The 23,901-nt window shown below is 53.8% G+C and overlaps 1 protein-coding gene across 7 annotated transcripts in view; it reads right to left on the bottom strand.

Annotated features, from left to right (window-relative positions):
• Positions 1–23,901, bottom strand: part of ANTXRL (ANTXR like) — a 45,489-nt gene that overhangs the window by 17,423 nt on the left and 4,165 nt on the right. For 6 of the 7 annotated variants that reach the window (XR_008510405.2, XM_054522254.2, XM_024253995.3 and 3 more), the window contains 14 exons: positions 20,567–20,638; positions 18,842–18,913; positions 16,869–16,950; positions 16,711–16,744; positions 15,630–15,706; positions 15,484–15,552; positions 15,047–15,127; positions 14,896–14,956; positions 10,156–10,254; positions 6,061–6,130; positions 5,450–5,528; positions 3,717–3,806; positions 2,421–2,459; positions 1,228–1,407 (listed from right to left, as the gene is read on the bottom strand). Coding sequence is in view for 6 of the 7 variants with exons in the window: in XM_054522254.2 (XP_054378229.1) it covers positions 1,228–1,407; positions 2,421–2,459; positions 3,717–3,806; positions 5,450–5,528; positions 6,061–6,130; positions 10,156–10,254; positions 14,896–14,956; positions 15,047–15,127; positions 15,484–15,552; positions 15,630–15,706; positions 16,711–16,744; positions 16,869–16,950; positions 18,842–18,913; positions 20,567–20,638 (1,105 nt within the window). In the remaining variant the exon portion in view is untranslated. Of the gene's footprint in view, positions 1–1,227; positions 1,408–2,420; positions 2,460–3,716; positions 3,807–4,520; positions 5,040–5,449; positions 5,529–6,060; positions 6,131–10,155; positions 10,255–14,895; positions 14,957–15,046; positions 15,128–15,483; positions 15,553–15,629; positions 15,707–16,710; positions 16,745–16,868; positions 16,951–18,841; positions 18,914–20,566; positions 20,639–23,901 lie in introns of those variants that run through there. The other variant, XM_054522257.2, reaches the window with a different exon arrangement.

Raw genomic sequence — 23,901 nt, forward strand, 5'->3', positions numbered from 1 at the left:
GGAGCCTTGCTGCTGGGGCACACAAGGGGAAGGCAGGTGAGAGGACCATGCCCTGCTCAGTGAGTAGGCACCTGAGACCAGGGAAGAGAGAAGAGGAAGGCAGAGAAAAACAGGCCAGAAAGCAGCCCAGGACCCATGGTGGGCAGCCCCTTGGCCACTCGGTGCTGCAGTCAGGCCTTTTTGGGCCCTGGTGGGGATGGGATGAGGGCTGTGCGTTGCAAGGCAGTGCAGGCCATTGGCAGGTGAGTTCCACCCCTTGGAGGCTGTGTTTCGTCTTCTCTGTGCCCCACACTCTGAGGAGAGACAGGCCTGGCTTCCCCAGATGCCCACTGAGGCTGCAGAGGAGCCTGACACTCCCAGAAGAAAGCAAGAGTTCCAACCACAGACAGAGCCAGGACCAAGGGGGAGAGGGGCAGAGCCAGGCAGGAACTCTGGGGTCCTTCTCCCTCAACACCAGCCACCCAGGCATCCTCTCTACCCCTGTGCAGGGCCCCCTGCTGCCTAGCTGGATTCCCCTCAGCAAGATGGGCCCTGGACCTGCCTGTGAAGGAGGTTTCCTCAGGGAGAGTGGCTGTTGTGTTGGCTCTGGGGCTCGAGCTCCTGCACAGGTGTCTTGTGAGGGCAGTTTCAGGCCTCCACCTCCCCCCCTCCCTGCAGCACCTGTCAGCCCATCTCAGCAGGCAACAAGCCCACTCAGTGACAGCTTTTCCTCACTGCCTGAAGATCCTGCTGCCCGGGCTGGCAGGTTTCCCTAGCATCCCTGCGGTGTTCGTGGTGGTGAGAATGTGTGTCAGGACTGGTCATTTCTATTTTTTTTTCTGATCTGCATGACCTTTTGTGACTCAGGTTGCTTGACCCATGCACCTGCAGGCAGGTGGTCTAAAGCCCAGGGCAATTGCCAGAGCTGAGGCACCCCTGGGGGAACCAGGGACTAGTCATACATCAAAAGCTGCCACTGTACAGAAACATGGCTCCTTCTAGAGAGGGAGTTCAATGTGTGGGGACAGACCTGGTGGTGCAGGGGACAGGAGCCCTCATATATGCCTGCCACTGGGGCACGAGGGTGAGGTGGGCATCTGGTTGCCCTTGGCATCAAGTGTCCAAAGTCCAGCCCCTGTAGAGCCGGCCTTCCTCCAGGGCTCAGGCCTCTGCAGTGGGACCCATCTGCCCCCTCCTCCCACAGTCCCATGCTGGGGTCACAGCCCCTCTCCACTGTGCCCTTCTCACCTCTATCCTTCTCATCCCGCATACTCCTTGGCATCCACAGCAACAAACAATCACAGTGGGGCAGGTGTTTACAGGAGCTGGGGGTGGAGGCGGGGGCGGAGGTGGTGGAGGTGGAGGTGGTGGTGGTGGTGATGATGGTGGTGATGGTGGCGGTGATGGTGGTTTTTCCTGCTCTGGCTCCTAAAAAAAGAAAAACAACTGTCTGCTGACAGTGCTGGCAGGGCACAGTGCTGGCCTCTCCCAGATGTGTGTCTGGGGAATGAAAGGACCAGAAAGAAACCCATACCACAGGGGAGGGTCCTTCATGTGAAAAACATGCAAACTTCTCCTAGTTGGCAGACATGGCTCTTCTCGTAAATGCCAATGACTTTGTCTCTGTCCCCTTGGTTCTCCCGTGGCTGCCCTTGTTGAAAGAGGCCTGCTCTGGGGGTTGTGCAATGGTCCCAGCATTTGCAGGTGACTGTACGCACCCACCTGGTTGCAGATGCAGCCTCCCCAAGTCCACTCTGCAGCACTGCAGAGGCCACCCTTGGCCAGGGGTGCCTGTTCCCACCCCATCCCAGGCCCAGGGCCTCCTGCCTCAGCTACTCATCACTGCCCATGGCCCCTGGGGTGGGTGCCCGACCCAGGTGAGCCACAACTTGCTCCCGGACTCCTGGCCCCTGTGCTCACTGGGCTGGTGTCCCTCCCAGCTCGGTGCCCACCAGGACTCCCCCATCCCTCAGCCCTGTAGTCCCAAGAGGCTAACCCTAGCCAGCCCATTGTCCCTGCCAGGAGACATGGATCCAGAGAGGCCAAATGGAGCCACACCTGCCTCTAGAGCCTGGGGACAGGGCCAGGTCCCTGAAACACGGGGCTCCTTTTCCAGAGCACCTCTGTCCTTAGCATCTTACAAAAGGTCCTTGACAGAGAGCCCCATTTATTCAGGACAGATCATCACAGTTGCTGAAACTGGCCACCCCAGGCTGTGAATTGGTGACAAGTCTTATGTTAAGGGGTGCAGGGAGCGGGAAGGGCATGCTGGGGACATCACTGTGAGTCCCCCATCTTCTCAGGCTCCATTCTACCCCTCTGTCACCTTCTTCTCTGCTCAAGCAGATGGAGGTCATGGGGCGCAGCCTTCATGGCACTCTTGGTGAAGGTCAGTGGGCTTCTTGGGACGTGACAATATCGAGACCAGAACTGCGACTTACCTTTTCTGGCTTCTGCACAGGTGGTGGCTCCTTGACAGTCTAGAATGTTCAAAAGAGACAAACGCAGGCTGGATGGGGGTGGGCGGGCTCTGCCTTGGCCCTGCACACAGCTGGGACCCTGGCCTGGAGCACCAGGACAGAGCACTGCGTTTGGGGTGTCACTCTGGCCACCCTGAGCCTGTGAAGTTGTACCCGGCAGGCTCCTCCTCCAGGGCCTCAGCCTCCAACGTTACCCAAGGGGAACCCCTGTACCGCCGCTGTGGGGTTCCTAGGGGTCACCCAGGCCAGGGGCCAGGTCCCTAGTGAGGCCCAGCCCCTGCAAGTGTCCTTCTCTGCCCACAGCCACATGGAGAAGACAGCGTTGGCCCCACTTCCCTTCCTTAGGGGGAGCCTGTCTGTCCCCAGGAGCCCTCCCTGAACTCCCAGCCTCATGGCTGAGTCCCAGGCTTCCTCCCCTTGCAGCTCCCTATGCAGACATGAGCCCTGTGTGTTCCCTGGGCTGAGCTCTGTCCTCTCCTCCTTCTGCTCTGTCCTCTGTCTGCAGCTCTCTGAGCTGAGTCCGTCCACCCCAGCTCCCAGCACCCCTTCCATCTTCCCTGCCCTGGGCTCCATCTCGGCTTTTGGGTCCTGCTCTGCCTTACAGGGAGCCCTTCCCACTCCTGTGGGGTGGACATTTCACCCTCAGCCATGACAGGACAGGACTGTGAGCTGCCTGTGGGGAATGGTAGCCACCATTCTTGTCCCTACCCAGCCCAGCATGGGGCCCAGGGGAAGCTGGAGCTCAGTAAAGACAGATGAAGGAATGGGGAAGGAACTAGACATGTGACTAGATCCACGCTGGTTCCTCAAGGCACAGACAGCTGGGGGTTACAGCGTCCTCCATTTGGGCCAGCAGGGCCTCATGGGGGACCCTCTCTTCCTCACTCCACACAGAGGCCACCTCCTGGCCCTTGTCCATCTGAGGCTTCCAGATGTCTGGATTGTTGAGGCAGCCTTGGTTTCAGGGGTTCTGGGGTCACTTCTCTCTAGGAGCCAGGGCAGGCCTCAACCCCATGTCCAGGGCGTCCCAGGCCAGCTCTCTGTGGCCAGCCCGGGGCAGGAGGCCCTGCAGAAGCCCAGGCTTGCCAGGCTCTGGGAACATGTGGACAGGTCTGCGACTCCCTGGGCTCACGTGATGAGCTGGGAGCTGAGGGAAACTTCCCATAGGCGGCATCACGGGGCAGTCACATGTTAGAGTCCCTCAGAGGGCAGGCCCTGTGCCTGGGCCCCAGGGCTGGGCGGGCAGGGAGCACTTGCCTTCTTGCGGCACAGCCGCCAGACACAACACAGCAGCAGTGGCACAAGCAGCAGGAGCGGCACAAAATAGAGCCAGTTGCGGAAAATGCCCTGGTGGAGAAAGAGGAGCACCATGGGAGGGCCTCGGTGGCCTCTTCCCCGTGCCCACCACTTGGTGGCCCATCTGCCCACTCCTCACTCTCCCTAGCTGGCCCCGCATCCGGGTACCACAGTGGGGCCAGCGGCCAGGGCTGGGCCCCAGAGAGCTATAGACCCTTTCTCTGGCCCTGCTGAAAGTCTCTGCCCCAGAGCCCTGCCAAGAAAGTCCCGGAAGCTTCCGTGGTCTGATGATCCCACCCTCACTGCACACCTCGCCTGCAGCACAGGGCTTCTGTGAGGACCACAAAATCTACCAGTACAAAGAAAGGTGAGGGTGCAGGTGCGGGCACAGGAGCAGGGGCAGGAGACCCGGGCCCATCCTCCACAGCCTCTCTCCCAACTTCCAGGCTCTGCACTGTGGGCACATCCACGCACTGCTCTGAGCCTCAGCCTCCACACCTGTGCAAAGGGAATGAGCCGCCCTCCCTGGGGGCACTTGTGAGATTTAGAGAGCTCCAAGTTCTGGCTCAGAACCAGGGCCACATGGGGTGTAAGCAACGTGAACACTTCTCTGGGTGTTCTTCACAATAAAGGAATCTTGGGCAGCATCCGTGGGAAGGCAGGCTGCTCAGGCCTTCCTCATATCCAGAGCTCTACTTAAGAGAAGGCTGGAGAGGGGAGGGGAGGGGAGGGGAGGAGAGGGGAGGGGAGGGGAGGGGAGAGGAGGGGAGGGAAGGGACAGGGACCTGTGCTGGGAACCCGGCTGGCTGAAGGAGAGGAACCACTGAGGCTGAGCATGAAGGCTGCTGGTGAGGTGGGAGCCTCATGGCTGCTCTTGATGTGCCTGTCACAGTCGGGCCGTCAGTGGGTAGATTCCTGATGGGGAATGCGTGCAATCAGCCTGCAGATCCATGCGTGGATGTGCAGGGACAGGCAAGGGTAGACCCAGAGGGAAGACTCTCAACACTGGTGTGTCCTCACAAATGAGACTGGGTACAAGGCAGTGGAGTGGGCTCAGGCCTCCCGCCCGTCCCTCCAGCACATCCTCTTGCCTATGCGGCCCTGGGCCAAACTGCCCAAAGACATGGAGCTCTGAAGAGCAGGCACCTGGGGCACAGCACCTCCATTCCCAGGGGCCTCTTGGAGCTGAGATCGGGTCCGAGTACCTGAGAGCCTCCCCTTCAGCAGCAGGAGGGGACATACTGCAGGGCTTGGCGAGGGAGCAGAGAGGGACATCTCAGGGGCCTGAGCAAGGAGGAGAGGCAGAAAGGGGGCTGAAGGCATCTGGGAAATGACAGCAAGTGACCATCAGGCAGGCTCGGGGGCCAGGGTCATGAGCAAGTTCAGGACAAGATCAGCAGCTGGGGCACCAGTTCAGCAGCACACACACACCCTGACAGCAGTGTGTGGAATCCTCCAGAGCTCCTGGGCCTGAGGTCCTGGCCTAGAGGTGCTGGACTCTGGCTCCTGGCAGACAGCCTCCCAGCCTCACCCACCTGCACCATCTGGAAGCCGGGTTGGAGCAGCCTCAGGTGCCTGCTGCACGCGCTACTTTCTGGGACTACCTGGGAACTGTCTGCCCTTTCTGTGCTCCTTCTAGTGCAGAGGCTCTGGACAGTCCTCATACGTGTTTGCAGCCCCATGCTGGTACTCACGCATGTGGTGCTGGTGATGTTGACATTGCTCTTGAAGAATGTTTTGCCTTTGTTCAAGCTGACTTCAATAGAGTACTCCCTAAAGCATAGAAAATGCAGATGGTGAGAGCCAGTCCAGAGAGATGCAGTTCTTGCCCTTGGACAGCATGGGTAATGAGAGGTCATTCCTCAAACACTTGCAGGTAAACTCAGCAATGATGACCAAAGGGTAAGTGGGTCAGGCAGTCAGGGGCCCTGCATGGGGTCTCATGCCATTGTGACCATGTCCTAAATGACCAGGGACCGCTGCTTGGTGTTACCATCCCAGCTCTTCTGTATTTACAGAGTCTGTTGGCTTAACTCTGAGAGGCAACCTGGAGCAAAGGTACCATTCCTCGGGCAATCATCTCCTGCATCCTGCCTTCCTCAAAGACCCTAGGATGCTGCAGATCCCTGAATACCTTGGGGGCCACTATTAAGGGATGTGGGGAGGAGGGTGCTCTTTGCCCAGCCACAGACATGTGCTGTCCCAGCAGAGTGGTGGGGGGCATCCACATTCTGTACACCTCAAGGTGCCCAACCCTGACTCCCTGGTCTCTTGCCCTCTAGGGCCTCCTGCCAGGGGCACTTACTCTCCAGGTTTTTCTAGTTTTGGCCCAGGGCAATTCATGGAATTATTGTCGATACTGGTTGGCTTTTCATCTAAAAGAAAATGACATGAGAAGAATGTCAATGCACCTGTCTGTCCACTGTTCCTCCCCATGTCTGTCCTCAGCATGCAGGGCTGACCCTGTGGCCCAGGACCCGCATGTGGGCTCTGCCTTCCTATTGCACAGACCCCTGCAAGCACCCGCCACACCCAGGCCCTGTGCAGTGCTCTGTTGTGTAACAGGAACAGGCAGGCAGAGTCCCTGCTCTCAAGGACTCACCTTTAGGGATTGCACGGGACACAGAAAACAAAATAAAAAAAGGACAAAACAGATGACAGAGAGTGCATTGTGCTGTGATGTCCATGACCAGAGGAGGTGAGGGGACCAGAGGGGCAGGGACAGCTGCTTCATTATGCGTGACTTTTCCTATCTTGTAGAGCCACAATTTCTGGTCTAGAGGAACATGAAATAATGCAAGGCCAGGGATTTGCTTCAAAATACTCTGTGGTAAGTGTTCCAAGGAAAGCAGGTGGGGGCAGGTTGAGAATTATTGAAAGTAGGTGATGGCTTCTTTAAGTTCATTGCACAATTCTTGTTATTTTGTATAGTGTTGTAAACTTCCATGAATAATAAATTATCTCTGAAGAGGTGACATTCCAGCTGAGATTAAGAAGATGAGGAGCCAGCCAGGCAAAGATCACAGGCAAATGTACTTGGGGCTGAGAGAGTGGCATGTGCCAATGCTCTGGGCAGTGACTCGCTAACCTTGTCAAGGAGGGAAAGAGGTGACCCAGGACAGGGGGCGGGCCTCATGGGCCCTGGAAAGGGGTTGGGGTTTTATTTCTTGTGCAGTGAATCTGTCCAGGTTGGGCAGATCCAGGATGTAATTTGCACATGGAGGCAACAGGACTTGCTGGTGGGATGGATGTGAAGAGGAAGCTCAGAGGAGTCAAAGATGACATTTGAGTGTTTGACCAGAACAACTGGGTGGACAGCAACACCATTTACCAAGATGGGGAGGCCTGAGGAGGGGACTGGGTTTTTTTTTTTCAAGTCTGTAATTTTGTTTCCCAATTTTTATGTATTTATATATTTATTTATTCATATTTTGTGGGAGCGTGGTGGGCTCAGGAGAGTTCCGTAACATGTAGACATAGAACCTTCTCATCCTGAGGCCACACCCTTTTCATGTCTCCTGAAGTGTGGGGGAGGGCGTGGGCCCTGCTGCATCTGCCTGCTGGCCTGGCTCCAGCTCTCTACCCACTGGGCTTGGCTGCCAGGACCCCGGCTTCCCAGGGCCAGCAACTGCCTGGCCAACCTAGGACTGCCAGAACCTGTGGTATCGATGTTTTTGCCAAGGATGATTTCAAAACAATTATGGCATCCTCCTCATTTTCCTTTAAAAGTCTTTCTCTGCTTTTTTTTTCACCTCCCTAAATATGTACATAGTTTACTCTGGCATGTGTTTTCCATTGCAATGTCCTGTTCCTGAATAAATAGCATTTCTGTTTAGAGACACTCTCTCTGTTTATTTCAGTTGTCAAAAATTGCATCCAGGTGCTTCCAGAAGCCAGAACCAGGCTCTACCCCTGCTGCCCTACAGGGACAGATGCAGGACAGAGGGAAGTCTCTCCCTGACCTGCACCTCTAGGCTGGCATCAGCCGCCAAGGAAGGCACGCTGCCATCTAGTGGGGGGTTCCGGGGGGCCGTGTTCATTGGTGGCCAACACTCCAGGGACATTTTCCGGGGATATCTTCCTAATAGTGAAAATAGGTTTAAAGGTTGTTCTCAATTATTTTTTTTTAAAAAAGGCTTCCTTTTACTCCTGGATAAGCCATCAACCAGGAGCAGAATGGCCATCTACGCAGATGCTCAAAGCTGTGGCATGGGCTGCCCACTGTGAGACGTCGGTGCTGGCCTGTGTATGGAGAGGTAGATGGTAACCTCCAGGGGGTGGGAAGCCAGTACACCCACAGGCCCACAGAGGAGGCAGCTGAATGCCCTTCATGGAGGTAGGCTGGGTACCCCCTTTCCCAGGAGCTGCCACCACAGGGAGGCAGAAGGCCCTGGTAGGGCAGGCAGATCACCTGGGTCTGCTTTCCTGCCCTGCAACATGAACTGTATGGCCCTGGGCAGGCTCTTCTATCATGCTTCTCTCTAGTTCTCCATCCATACGGGAAAGTTGTCAGAACTGAAATGAAGTCATTTGTGTTAAAAAATAAAATAAATCCATGACAAATAGGGCTAAGAAAGGCTACAAAGAGATGGTTTTATGCCTATATGCCTGGTAACAAAAATATCACAAAAGACTTTGCAAAAACCACAACCTTGCACAAAAGCCACTGCAGACTTAACACAAAAGAAAACTTCCACGGGAACATGTGCCCAAGAACTGCCTGTCCAGCCTTGGACTAGTGTCACCCTTGTTACTGATCTTTTTAGGCAAGAGTAACAGTCTCAAAACAATTCCTTAATCTTCATTTCTCCTTTAAAAGCCTTTGTCTTCTTTTACCTCCCTGATTATGCACATTACTATGGCACACATATTCCCAGTGCCGGGCACTGTTCCTGAAAAGATACTGTTTTCTTTTAGAGAGAAACTCTCTGTTGTTCTGGTTGACACATACAAAAAATTTCTGTAAGGCTGCTTTGAGGATTCAGGGCAATAGTGTGCATAAGGCACTTGGCATGATATCTGATATAAGTGCTCAGTAAGCATTAGCTTTCCTTAGAAAGGGGCTGCTCAGTCCCTAAGACACTTCCAAGAAAGTATAACCCAATGAAAACTGAATTCCCTGAGACCATCCACACAATGCTGATGAGTGGGAATGTGGGGATGGCAGGCCCAGCCCCTTCCTATGTACTCATGGAAAGGAGGAAAATGGTCAAGAAGCCTCTCGGGGGAAGAGAAGTCATCCTGGGATTACCACATGGTCCTGGAATTAGATGTCAGTGAACATACTATCATCAGATCAAATGAATGTATCAAGTGGCCACCTGGGAAGATCAAGGAGGGTGCAAAACTCCAACTGCACCCCAGGCTTTCAGTGGGGAAGAGCACACCCCACCCCCAGCACCCAGGGCGCAGTGTCTGCCTGGACTATGTGCTTCCTCAGGCGATTCCACCATCACAGAGGTCCCCTGATGCCTAACTATTGCCAAATAATAGGAGATTTAAAAAAATACTATAGCCCTTCTATGAACCAACTGCTCTACACATGTGATTTTGCTTACTTAGGTGTAACTGTGGCTGACTGTCTATAACATGAAAATCCACACCCAAAATTCTTCAAAATCTGACATTTCTTGAGCACCAACATGAAGTTCAAAAGAAATGCTCATTAGAGAATTTCAGACTTCAAATTTGCGGTTTGGGATGCCGAAACATCAGTATACTGCACACATTCCAAAACCTGAAAAAATCTAAAAACTAAAATATCTGTGGTCCCAAGCACTTCAGTTAAAGGATACACAACCAGCACCATATTGGCTCCATGTTAAATTGAGAAAATAGAGGCTCAGAGTAGAACACTCATCTGGTCAAGTTGACACAGGCAATGTGTGCCTGAGCCAGGATTCCAGGGCCCAGGCCTACAGGCTGGCATCCTCCCTCAGTGCAAGGTAAACATACCCCTCTGGGCAAGCTGCAGGTGCACCTGGCCAGGCAGGCTCAGACCTCCGGGGCTGCCACCATTTCCCAGAAGTAGCCTTGTGGGCTTTGGGTCCTGGGCTCTCAAGGGAAGGGGAAACTGAGGCTAAGGTGGTCAGATGCAGCTGTGATCACAGACCCAGTCCTAAACTCAGCCTCACTGAGCAGGAAGCCCTGATGTAAGATGCTCTTGAGGCACAGGTGGAATTGTTACTTCCCCACTTGGCAGATGAAGGGAGGGGCGGTGGCCTTCCCAGTGCCTCCTTCCACTTGTCTTCATGGCCTCTAACACCACAGGGTCCCCAGGGAATGGTTGGCAAGGGCTGGGAGGCATGGTTGGCAAGGGCTGGGAGGCTTGGCTGGCTGTGGGGAAAGGCAGCATTGTGTGGGAAATACGTGACTCAGAGGCACCGAGGAGACAACTTACCAATGATAGTGCTTTCATTGAAGATAAATCTGCAAATAACTTCATCCTGTTTCTTTAGATTCTGAAAGCCATTTCCATGAATAATCACATGGCAGGGTTCTGCAAGGAAAACATTCAAAAGGATGAGTGAGGAAGAGTAGGGGGCTGCCTCCCCTCTGACCTCCCTGTTCCTGGAGATCCACCCCCAAAACTGAATTCGCAGAGGCTCCTGTAAGGAAAGAGCTGTGTCTGAACCAACATCTATGTGTCCACTGGGTCAAATCTTCATCTGGTGTCACTGAAGGTCCAGGAGGAAGCATCTGGGCCTTGAACACTCAAGGGCCCTCTCCCTACCATTCCTGAACCAACACACTCAGGAAAGGCCTTGGTCCTTGCACAGGGCAGACTCAGAGTGGTATTCCTGCCCTGAAATTTGTGGTGCTCCCTCGGCCCCAGGTGTGCAGGCCGTGCAGTCAGCCAGGCCCTCCCTGATGTGAGGTGTAAGCGGAGCCATAATGCTGCCTGAAGACACCATGTCTCATGCCTCAGCTGGGCACCCAGGCCTGGATGCCTCCTTCAGGGCTGCTGAACACTCGGGGTCTCTCCTCCCTGTCTTTCTGTGTGCCTGTGGCAGGCGGGACACCAACAGCAGCAGGGCCAGGACTCTGGTGGGGCAGGCGAGCCACCTAGAACCCTGCTCAAGGGAATCTATCACAGAAGTCCTGTTTTAGCTGCAATTCCAGAGACCTACAGGTGATTCCTCATCTCCTGCTCTTCCTGATCCAGCAAGGACCACGGGCACCCACCCTGAGGCTCAGGGAGTGTGTCCTTCCACCATTGTGGCTCCTGCCCTGACCCAAAGACCACAGGGGACACAGGGCAGGTGGAGCTGGCCCCAGGAGCCAGCTGGGGTTCCCGCAGGTCTGCAGCTGCCAAGGGCATTGGCCTCCACCCCTGCCTCCTGGCCCTGGCCCCGGCCCCGCGCATTCCAATCCCTGCTGACGCCTGGGGTGCCCCCGGTCCATGCACCCAAGGAAAGCTTCCTCTGAACCCTGCTTCCTGCCTTCCTGCAGTGTCACACCTTCAAGGCAGACTGTGGGTGAAGTTGGCCTGCTGACATGCTTTCTGAGGCTTTCAAAATGGGAGCCTACAGTTAAAAGCCTGAACATTAACCACAAATATCTAGATTTCCAGCTTTCTTGGAAAATGGGAAATGCAGGCCTTAGTGAGTTTGTGTTTCTCCATGTCAGCTCCTGGCTGGGACCTAAGGAACCATGCTCCTCAGATGAGGAGCTCCGAGGCCCACCTCACTCCAAGGCCCTCAATGCTGACTGCTGACATCAGCCAGCTGGGCCTGGCCTGCTCTTCCTGCTCAAGGTGCCAGCCTGGCTCTCGTAGGCACACACTTGATGGATACTATGCTGCCCTTGGAAGAGCCTGGGCCTGGTGGGGGCACTGAGGCTGTGAGAGACAGCAGGAAATGCCAACTTGGTGCCCTGTTCTGAGCAACTAGACATGGGCCCCTCAGGGCAAGCCTGGGGTCCTATCCCACAGCTAAGGCTGACAGAAGCTGCTTCCAAATCTGATGCTGCCAGGCAACTACTTCCCCACTCAGGCTTCCAAAAAGCCCTGGCCAGCCGGACACTAGGCTCAGTGTGTGCCCGGGAGGGAGCAAATGGGCCTGTGGCCTGTGCCCCTTGGTCAGCCCAACTTGGCCACTCTAAGCAGGGCTGAGGGCTGCCCCAAAGCTCCATGGACAGGGTAATTGCAAATTACATTCTGGGCTGTGTTAGGACTATGTATTGCAAGCAAGCATTTATTTTCAAGGTGGAGGGATGAAGAGAGAGAGAGAGAGAGGGAGAGATAAAGGAACACGGCCAAACATTCATTGTAAAATCCCAGTGGTAGATATAGGTGTGTTTGTGTTCATTGTACAATCCTTTCCACTCACCTACAGGTTTGAAAATTTCAACAATAAAAGGGTGGAAGAAAACTAAAGAACTAAATAAGAAAACTATGCTTAGACATAGACAACCAGAAGTCATGATATATCCTGGGTGATAAGTGACTGATGAGAGGGACAGACCAAGCCCTTGGGCTGCAGGGAGTCAGAGGGGCTGGTCATCGGGGAAGGCTTCCAGGATGAGGTGCCCTTTGAACAAGGCTGTGAAGGACAGGTGGGCTCGGCCCTCCAAGGTGAGGCAAGGCTTGCAGAGTGCTTATGCTCCACCTGGTCCCACCTCTGCACAGGGTGCCCAGAACAGGGAGTGGCCCCTGGAGGGCCTGGGGGTCCTGCTAAGAGCCTCAGACACCTGCCAGGCTGGAGAGGGAGGTGCCTGTCAAAACCCTCCAACCACGTGTGGGGGATGGCCTCAGGATGGGCCTGGAGCAGTGAGGCCACCAGAGGCCTCTCCCAGGCTGGATAGGAGGCCCAGGGCTAAACAGGGGGAGTCTGGGCTGCGTGTCTCCCTCCCTGGCCTCCTTCCTGGGCTCCCTGGAGTCCTCCTGGCTTCTCGGTGGCAGCCTGCTGAGAGGGCTCATTCTGTTGCATTTGGGTTTCAGGCTCCTGCCTTGGCCTTTCCCTCCTGTGACTGTCACCCTCCACGTGGGGCAGCTTTGCCCAAGTCAGCCGACAGCTGACAGGTCAGGGCTGTGACTGCCGGGCCATGTGAGCAGAGGCAGAAGGCCGAGCTGGTGGGCAGAGGGGACCTGCCACCTCGACTCAGCTGCCTCCAGGGAGGAGTGACGACTCATATCCTCACCTGGGGTTGACAGGGCTACTCAGATGCCACAGCCTGTGCGTGTCCAGGGGACATCATCAGAGGAGCACAGCTGTCACACTGGCTGCACAGCTGAGCGGCTTTAAATCAGGAGCAACAGAAAGAGACCCCGAGGGGGAGGAGAGCTCTCTCTACTCCACCTCTACCCTCAGCTCTGCATGGGGGAGAGGCGGGGTCGGGGACAGAGCCCAGGACCAATCATGGAAGTGTCAGCGCAGCTCCTGTTTCAGGGACCTGCCAGCTCCCAGCCCTGTGCTAGTCCCCGCACAGCCCAGTGCCTTGGGACTCACGACAGGCCTGACAGCGTCTTTTCTGTTCATGGGAGGCACTTCTGGAGCTCACTGACATTGGACAATTTGCTCCTGGTCGTGTACCCATGGAGAGCAGAGCTCAGACATGGATGGTGTGTCTGTCCCCACAGCCTACTGCCAGGGCACCCTGCAGTGAGGAACAGGGAGGCCAGAGCCCAGCTGCTGGAGGCCTCATGGTCTTGCTAAAGGCCTCGTAATGTCCTCTCATGATGAAGGGAGGACACCCAGGGCTCCCTTCATCTCCAGCAGCCGCAGTTGTGCAACTGCTGGCCATGCAGATCCCCAGCCTACACAGAAAGAGCTCAGGACAGACAGAGGCATCACAGAGGCCCACACAGGGCTGTCACAACCTATACTGGGACCCCGACTGACAAGAGGGCATCCTCACTACGTCCCAGACAGCATGGATAGGCACTGCGATTGATCCTGTGGGAATGAGGTGAGCCGAGGGTGTTTGTGTGGATGTCTTTGTCGGGCTATGGAGGTTTCCTTCTGCTCACAGGGCGATGTGGGATGTTGACGCCCCCACTTCTTGTTCTTCATCCCCTGAGATAACCGCTTGGTTCCTGTTTCCCGTTTTGTTTATGTGGTAAATTACACAGATATTTCAGCTCTTGCACCTGCCTGGCCTTCCTGGGAGGAGCCCTGGCTGCTCCTGGCCCATGGTGTGGGTTAGCTGCTGCTCCATGCCATTTGCTGGTGTTTCCCTGAGAGCTTCTCATACGTCTTTTCTTGCTTTAGAGTTAAACTTACCGTTGTGAGGTTACAACACACTAATTGTACACAGGTACTCACACAATCACCCCCACATATTCCCCCCCCCACCAATAGACACTCACATTCACACCCATGTGGGTCACATGTCCACTCCCACCGACCCATGCACACTGGACCACAAACACACTCAACCCACCCCATACCACACACATCACACCACACACCACACACCTGAAGCACACACACCCACACACCACACACACACATAAATAGCAAACACACAAACACCAAAAATACCAAAGACACACCACACGTCCCATACACACACCACACACATCAGCAACACACTCCCAACTCCCCATACGACACAAACACACACTGGACACCACATACCTGCACGCCAGATATCCTTCCCACACACCAGCAGCCTTCCACACACCAGGCAACCTTCCCACACACTCCCACAAGACCCCCACTCATGCCACACACACACACTGCACATACACCACACACACGCATGCATATATGTCCCTACATACACTCACACCCCCACATACATATTACACAGCACTTCAGCTCCCACACAACATACACCCCACAATACAACATACACAGATGCATCACTCATGCATACCCCACACACACCACACTCACAGCACATATAACACATCCTGCACAATCACACACACACATTTCCACAGCACACAGACCACATATTACCCTCTCCCGCAGACTTCACACACGTCAAGCCTCCCACAGCACAACTTCCCACACATACTACACATACTGCACCCACACACACCAAACACAAACACACCACATACACACACCACACTCACACACTCCCCACACACATCCTCCCCCACACATACCAAACAAATGCACACACTCCATACACACATGCACTCGTGCACACCACCCTTTGGCTACCCCAGGGCCTCTGTAGCTCTCACCTCCTACACACTCAGAGGAAGGCTCCACTGATGTCACATCAAGACAGACCTTTGATGTGAGCTGGAACACAGGAGGGGTGGGGCGGGGCAGGGAGAGTGAGCTTCCGGCCACAGGATCCAGGTCCCCAGCCCCTCACCTCCGCCCACTCACGGCATCAATGGTGCTTCTCAGGGCCTTGAAGCCATTCTCCACTGCAAACACGTGGCCAGGGCTGTCTGCAATTGCTGTTATCTACAGAGAGCAGAGCTGGCTTGGACTCCCTGCCAGGAGGTGAGGATGCAGCAGACCCCCGGCCCAGGAGACAGTGTCTTGCCCCCATGCTTTGGGGGCAGCAGAATGTCAGGCTCTGAATGTCGCAGCCTTCTCCAGCCAGCAGCCCACTCTTGGTGAGTGGGGAGCTCTTCCACCCTCCCCTCTGGCATGGTGGGATTTATACAACACGCTGTCAATCACTTCTGCAGTGGCCATGGGTTGGCCCAACTCACTTGGGGCAGCTTAGACAACCGTCCTCGGGGTGGCCCTGGATGGTTGGCTCGAAAATGGCCACTAGGTTCAAAAGTGGCGCCTGGTTACCTGTTTGGAATTACCTGGTCCAGATTATAATCAGCCACACCCAGGGTGTAAACGTTGGCCCCCAGTTTCCGAGCATTTTGAGCCTAAGGGAAAGAAGGCATTGCATATTGGTCATCAAAATACATGGAGCAAAATGCTGGTAAGTATGAACTGGACTCACTTCTCTGAGAGTGTCCTTAAATGCATGTGCCACCAGTTCTCCATCGGTCATAGCAATAATCATGCTGGGAACCTTGTCTGTAGAAGAAGCAAACAGTGGCCTGCTCAGCAAAGGCACCAGAAGTGACCTCCAGAAGCTCCAGAACCCCTGCAGATGGCTGGGGCCACAGCGCTGCCCACTCCAGGGCATGGCCAGGTGCCCCCACCTCATCCTCCAGAAGAGAGGCTGCCAAGACCCAAGCACCTGCCACCCAGAGACCCCCTAGAGTGAGGGAGGTCTCAGCCCAGCACGCATTTTACAGAGGAGGGACTGAGAGGGGCAGGGTCTTTCCCACCAGGCTGCCTGAACCCTCACCCACTAGCAGCCTGCACCACCTCTGCCTGAGGGCAGCTCCAGCCAGGACTCCACAACCACAGGCCTGTCCCACGGGCAGGGGGAGGAGCTGCTGGGCCCTCCTGTAACAGACAGGCTCAGGGAGGCTCCCAGGGGGCCGGGTCTTGCTGTGAGCAGAGCCTGCATGCAGCCCTGTCGGCATCTCTGGGCCCAGGAGTTCAGGACTCCAGGTCAGTGGCTGGCACCTGGGCAGGGGACCCCACAGCCACCTCAATGCCTTTCCTCTCCAGCCCTGCCTTTTCCTGACAAGAGCTGCAGCGACACAGTGGGGAGGGAAGTTGGGGGCCCTGGACAGCCTTCTGTACCATATGAGACAGGGTCAGGGGATGCAAGTCACTCGGAGGGGAGACATGGAAGGGAGGAGGAAGACTAAGGTGTGTGCAAGGGGGCAAACCCCTTGGCTCTTCTCTTTTCCTTTTCACACAGCCCAGCTGGAGGGCAAGCACCTCAGGGTTATGAGCACCAGAACTGCACACTCAGGATCCCACGCAGTTCTCAGAACTCCATGGGGCAGGGGCTTACTATGCTCATTGCACCAGAGAGGGACCTGGAGCTCAGAGCAGGTGAGCAACTTGCTCCAAGAGGCAGGGCAGGTGTGGCCTTGCAGAATCTGCATACAGAGATCTCTGAGGCTCACGCCCAGCTCTGTTCCCCCTACAGGGCCACCAGGGGGATGGCAGGTGCTTACTTCCAGAGTTGAAACTTTCGATCTGTTGAATTGCCTGGAAGAAAAAGAAGAAATATTGAGCCTGGACAGTGAGATGATCCCACTGATGCTCTAAGATTTTGTAGGTTAGTGTTAGCGTTAGTGTTAGTGTTAGGGTTAGGAGATCAAGGGGTCTATACCTTTCTAAATCCTGCCTGCATGAATGTGTGTCCATCAGGCACAATTTTCTGAAGCTGGTCAAGACCGTTTTTTATTCTATTCCTGAAAAAAATTAAAAAAGGTGGTTGACCTGGAAAGACATTGACTGTTAAAAATCAGCTCCCAAGCTCTCTGGGAGCCACTGTTCTTTGTGCAAGGCCTCCTGGATGAAGGAGGGGGCCAGGCAAGGGCTTTGTCCTACTCATTCCTCATTGTGATTTTGACCAGAGATTTCAAGCCCTTCTGAGCTCATCCCAGTTACAGAGAATGCAGGCCTGGGGAACTTCACCAGGGCCCTGCTTGGACCATCTCTGGTGACAGTGGGAGCTTCCTATGGATGAGCAACTGTGAGTCAGGAACTGCAATGGGGCAGAGATTCCTAACCCTAACCCTAACCCTGAACCAGGGATGGGCAACTGAGAGTCAGCCACTGACAATGGGGTTGACATTCCTAACTCTAACTCTAACTCTAACTCTATCTCTAACTCTAATCCAAATTCTAACTCTAACAAGGACGCTCTTGTGTTGAGAACTCCGTCCTTTAACAGGTAGGGCTGCATTTGGGAAAAGTCATCCTACTAAGCCACCAGCCCTGCACCCAGCCCGACGGCCCCAGACCCCTGACCCTGACTCAGTTTCCTGCTCTATCTTTACCCTGATACAGGAAGTAGCAAATCTGCTTAGAGTGCCTGGCCTCCTTGACTTTCTGTGCCCCTGAAACAAAAAGACCAAAGGCTGGAGAGGCAGCCCCGACAGCTGTGCATGCAGGGGCTGAACACTGATCTGTGGACTGGCTGGGGCATGTGGCCTGTCAGCTGCTGTTAAAGCAGACAGAATGGGCTGGGGCAGACAGGACTGGCTCTGGTGGCAGGACTGGGACAGGCCGGGGACTTAGGGTCAGGCTAATCCAATGTGACAGGCTGAGCCTGCACAGCAAAGCTGGGCAGAGCATGGACCCTGAAGGATGGCTTCCCACTGTGGGCAGAGTCCCTGCCATGGCTGGAGCTCTGAGAGCCCTGCCCTGCCCAGCCCAGGAGGGGAGGAGGCCAGAGCCATCCATACCCAGAAGAGGCCACGGCCTGGCCTTTCTCTGGCCATGCCCAAACCCCGCTCCCCGTCTGGGTCACTCGCCACAGTCCTCCCCCATAGACTTGCTTTTTACCACCTCACACCCACCCAGTGTCTCTGACAAACCCACAGCGCAGGGCACACAGACTCAAGCTCCTCTACCCTGTACTCCCTCGAAGCTGCAAGTGGGGCCCAGTCCCCCATCCAGTCCTCAGTGTCCTCACCTCTCTTCTGTGCTTCATCTCCTCTGGGCCCAGTTCCGGGCATGTGCATTGGAAGTGCCCTCACCTCCGGCCAAACAGGAACTCTGCTGTGCCCCCTGCTGGGCCTGGGCTCCAGCCGCCTGAGCTTGTTCCTCCTGCCTCCCTCCACTTTCCCAGCCTGCCCTGGAGCTCAGAACCCCACCCAGGGTCTCCCCAGTCTGGGCCTGCCAGCATCCCTCCACTAAAGCACCTCTACTCCCACCACCAGCTTTGACCCTGTCTCCCTCCCGCACTGGTCAGGGCAGGGGGAACAGGCACAGAGCAGCAGCCAGCACAGGTGTGTGTTCACAGGACACCCCCGCCCCGCCAGCCCCTGCACCCCGGGAATCCTCACAGCCACCTCCCAGGGAAGGAGGCAGGGCAGAGAGAGTGCAGGGGAGCGTGCAGTGGGGGAGGCTGAGAACTTCTGGAGCACAGGGGCCTGCAGGTAACCTCGCAGCCATGTGTAGGAGGATGCAGGGGAGCTGGGGCTAAGGTCAGGTGGGTACTGTGAGTTGCCCGGACTGGCCTGCCCTTTGTGCTGTCAGGCTCCCAACCAAGGTCTCCGGGAGCCCCTCAGCTCCCTGGAGCTCCCTCTGGCCAAGCTCACCAGGCCTCCCTTTGGGGCTCAAAGCAGCACTCACTTGTCTGAGGTGAGTGGCAAGACAGTCTCGCCGTCCGTGGAGTAGGTGATGAAGCACATCCGAATATTTGGGCTGTGAAGGAATCATGTGCCGGTGAGAAGCCAGAAGCACGGGCTCAGAAGCCAGGGTGGTGAGGTCAATTCCCCACCTCCCACCCCAACTCTTTCCCTTTGGAGCCCCTTGCTGGACACAAGGAGGTGAGATAAATGTAGTGAAGGACTCTGAGGCCTGTGGAGACAAGGGCTCCATAGAAGAGAGAGTCAGGATGGCAACTCACTGCATCCCCACACTCCCAACACCCCAAAGACACTTGCACACACACACGCACACACACAGGCACACACTCACACACACGCACACACATGCACACACATGCACACACACACACAGGCACACACACAGGTGCACACACACCAAACACCCACACACATGCATACTCACCTGTACACACACACACCCATACACATGCACCCACTCACACACATGCACACACACACACAGGCACACTCACATGCACACACACGCACACACACACAGGCACACACACGCACACACTCTCTCACACACACAGGCACAGGCACACACATAGGCACAGCCCCACACACACACACATGCATACACACTCACACATGCACACAGTCACACACATATGCACCCACAAACATGCACCCACACATGCACACACTCATATGAACACACACACATGGCACCCACACTCAGGCACCTGCACACACACACACACACAGACACACATACCTTATAATGAACAGGCAGGGAGATGCACATACAGCCCTCCCAGCTGGCCTCCCTTCTACTGGAAAATTCTTTGCCTCTTCACCCCATTCCCTCCTCCCTCTCCTCTCCGTCATCCCTCCTTCATCTCAGACAAGTGACTCTCCCTATTGGCAGCCATGCACACAGCCCCCCTTTCCTCTCCCTGACCCTCCTTCCTGCTGGCTGACCCTCAGTGGCCCTCAGCGACAGTGCTGCCATACGTCCCCAGCCGAGCTCCCCCTGGCTTCTGCCCTTGTTGCCCATTCATTTTACCCACAGTCATCAGACTTTTCTTCCTTAAGTGCCATCTTGATCATGCCACTCTGCTCAAGAGCCTTCTCTGGCTCTCTATGGCTCACAACAGGAAATCCAAGCTCCTTGGCCTGGCATAATGAGCCCCTGTGGCTTTGGCCTCAAGCTGACCTGCCCAGCCCTCTCTCAGCCCTCCCTGAGCTAACCTCATTCCCAGCAAAGTCAGACCACTCACTCCACCACAGGTCCCCTGTCTTTTCCATCCTGCAAGACCCAGTTCAAAGAGCCACATCCTTGGAAGCCACCCTTGACTTTGTCCTTAGGAGTTCCTGCTTTTTCCTTTAACCTTCCATGTGAGTTCTTTGTCCCCTATTTTAACCCTCAGCAACCCGGAGTTCCAGGACTGAGTCACTGGTTTCCCTGCCTATTGTCCCTTCCCAGCGCGTGATGTCCCCAAGGGCAAACTGCCTCCCCTGCAATATGTCCGGGCTCACAGGCAGGAGCCAGCCAAGGCCGCTGAGACTCCATGGAATCAGTGGGCGCTGGCCTCATTCCTGCTTCAGAATGCCACCTTGTGCCCTGTGTCCCCCACTGAAGGACTCCCACGCCCACCCCATCTGATGGGATGTGCCCTCTGCCTGCCTTCCAGGGGAAAAGCTCTCTGCAGCTCAGGGGAGGCTGCCATGCGGAGATCTGTACCTTTGGAACCTCGCCACTGTTTCCTCCACCCACATATAAAGGTCAATCCAGTTATTGTTCACGCTGCCAGACCTAAAACAAAAGGAGATGTGGGTCAGGGAGATGAGTGCATCTCTCTGATGGGCAAGTTTCTGCCCCGCCCCCAGCCTCCCAACAGGCTCTTAACAAGCTCTCCTGACCCCAGCACAGCTGAGGCTGGAGTACACCCCCAGTGGCCACTGGATCATCTGAGGTCGTGAGTTTCACCAGTTGAGTGGTCAGCATAAGGTGACCACCCAGCCCCATCTGCCTGGGACTGAGGAGCTTCCTGGGATGTGGGGCTTTTGTTGGCCATCCAGGTGGCTGATCAGGTTAGGTGGGGCGCTGTGTAGAGTGGAAATGGGACAGAATGTATTGGTTGGAAAAGCCCCCAGTGAACAATCCAAATATAGAAAATCAACCAAAAAAGTTTCATTTACGATAGCATCAAACAGAACAAAATACTTAAGAATAAATTTAAACAAGGAAGCTAAAGAAATGTGTACTGAAAACTATAAAACATTGCTGAAAGAATTTAAAGACACAATAAATGGAAAGATATTGCATGCTTATTAATCAGAAGGCACAATAATAATATTGTTAAGATAACAATGTAATCTCTATCAAAATCTCTACAGCATTTTTTTGCAGAAATAAAAAAATTTGCACTAAATTTCATATGGAATTTCAAGGGACATTAGTCATACAACAAAAAAAATCTGAAAAAGAAGAACAAGATTGAGGATACACATTTCCTGATTTCAGAATTTATTACAAAGCTACAGTAATCAAACTATTATGGCACTGACGTAAGGACTGACATGTAGAGCAATGAACAGAACAGACAGCTCAGAAATAACCTGTCATGTCTGTGGTCAAACGATTTCCAACCAGTGTGCTAAGAACATGCAATGTGGGAAAGAACAGTAGTTTCAAGAAATGGTGCCGGGAAAACTGGATGTCTACGTGCAAAAGAATGAAGTTGGACCCTTCTGTAAACCATTACAGAAATTAACTCAAAATGGGTAAAAGATCTAAATGTAAAGGCTAAAACTTTTAAACTCTTAGTAGAAAACATAACTTTTATGACATTAGATTTGGGGATTTTTTTGGATATGGCACCAAAAACACAGGCAACAAAATTAAAAATAGAAAAGTTGAGACTGTATCCAGATTAAAAACTTTTGTGCATCAAAGGACACTATCAAGGGAGTGAAAAGACAACCTGCAGAATGGGAGGAAATATTTACAACTCATATACCTGATAAGGGATTAATATCCAGAATATATAAAGAACTCCTACAACAACAATGAAAAAGAAACAACAAAAAAATGGGCAAAGGATTTGAATAGACATTTCCTCAAAGAAGATATGCAAATGGCCAATAAGCACATGAAAAGATGCTCCACATCACTAGTCACTAGGGAAATGCCAATGAAAGCCGCAAGGGGATACAACTTGACACCCACTGGGGTGACTATTATCAAAAACCAGAAAATAACAAATGCTGGGCTTTTGTTGGTGGGAATGCAAACTGGTGCAATCACTGTGGGAAACAGCTTGGCATTTCCTCAGAAAGCTAAACATAGGATCACCATAGGATCCATCAATTCCACTCCCAGGTATATACCAAAAAGAAGTGAGAGGAGGGACTCCAAGAGATACGTGTACACCAGTGTCCATAGCAGCATTATTCACAATAGCCAAATGGCAGAAGCAACCCGAGTGTCCATCAACAGATGAAAAGATAAACAGGCCAGGCATGGTGGCTCACGCTTGGAATCCCAGCACTTTGGAAGGCCAAGGCGCTGGCCTTCCAGCGAGGTCAGGAGTTCAAGACCAGCCTGTCCAATATGGTGAAACCCTGTCTGTACTAAAAAATACAAAAATTAGCCTGGTGTGGTGGCACGTCCCTGTAGTCCCAGCTACTCAGGAGGCTGAGGCAGGGAGAATCGCTTGAAACTGGGAGGCGGAGGTTGCAGTGAGCCAAGATCGCACTGCTGAACTCCAGCCTGGCGGCAGAATAAGACTCCAACTCAAACAAACAAAAAAAAAGATAAAGAAAATGTGGTACATATACATACAGAGAAATATTATTCAGCCATAAAAGGGATGAAATTCTGATGGATGCTACAACATGGGATAACCTTGAAAACATTATGCTAAGTGAAAAAGGTCAGACAGAAAAGGCCAAATATTATATGTTTGTATGATTATATTGTGTGACTCCCCTTACATGAAGTACCTACAATAGGCAAACTCATAGATAGAGAAAATACACTAAAGGTCACTAGGGCTTGGGGAAGGGAGGAATGGGGAATTATTGTTTAATGGAAATAGAGGTTTTTTGGGTTTTGATGGGGATGGGGTTTGAGACAGGGTCTCACTCTGTCACCCAGGCTGGAGTGCAGTGGTGTAATCTTGACACACTGCAGTCTTGACCTCCCAGGCTCAAGCGATCCTCCTGCCTCAGCTCACGCTGAGTAGCTGGGAGTGGAGGCACACATCACCATGCCTGGCTAATTTTTGTATGTTTTGTATAGACAGGATTTTGCATGTTTCCCAGGCTGATCTTGAATTCCTAGACTCAAGCAATCCTCTTGCCTTGGCTCCCAAATTGCTGGGATTACAGGAGGGAGCTACTGCTCCCAGCTGAGAATAGAGTTTCAATACGCAATGATGAAACATTTCTGGAGATGGATGGTGGTGGTTGCACAACACTGTGAATGTACTTAATGCTGCTGAATTGTACACTTAAAAATGGTAAATTTTTGTTATGTATGTTTTCCCACAATTAAAAAATTACTCAAAAAATACAAGAGGTCATTCCCACTTAGAGCCCTCAAATGTCACCTGGCCAAGAATAGGAGCGCATGGGAGGCTGATTCATTTTCTTCCAGCTCAATTCAATGAATGAACAAATGAATAATGAGTCTCATGAATAAGCTGGACATTAATGACCAAAGAGCCTGCCTGCAGGCAGTAGATGTTGTTTCTGCCTGGAGGACTACCGCAAGATTCTCAGGGTCCCGCCCAGCTGCGTGGTCTCTGGATGGGCTTTGGAGTCACAAAATCCAGAGTTTCAATTCAGCGCCGTGGTCTATCTGGAGGCTGTGGTGGGTCATTCCCTGGCCATGACCTGGCTCATTGCCTCCTCCTTAGAATGCGGCAATACCCTTTACCCAGCCTTCTTAGGAAGACTCATTAAGGTTGCTTTTGTCTGCTCCCTTTACATCCACTCTAGGCACTCCCTCTGCATTCCTCCTCATCCGGTCTGTCTGGGATTGCATCAGGGCCTCTGCAGTTCCTGTGAGTT

Source organism: Pongo abelii, chromosome 8 (assembly GCF_028885655.2).
Source record: "Pongo abelii isolate AG06213 chromosome 8, NHGRI_mPonAbe1-v2.0_pri, whole genome shotgun sequence".
NCBI lineage: Eukaryota > Metazoa > Chordata > Mammalia > Primates > Hominidae > Pongo > Pongo abelii.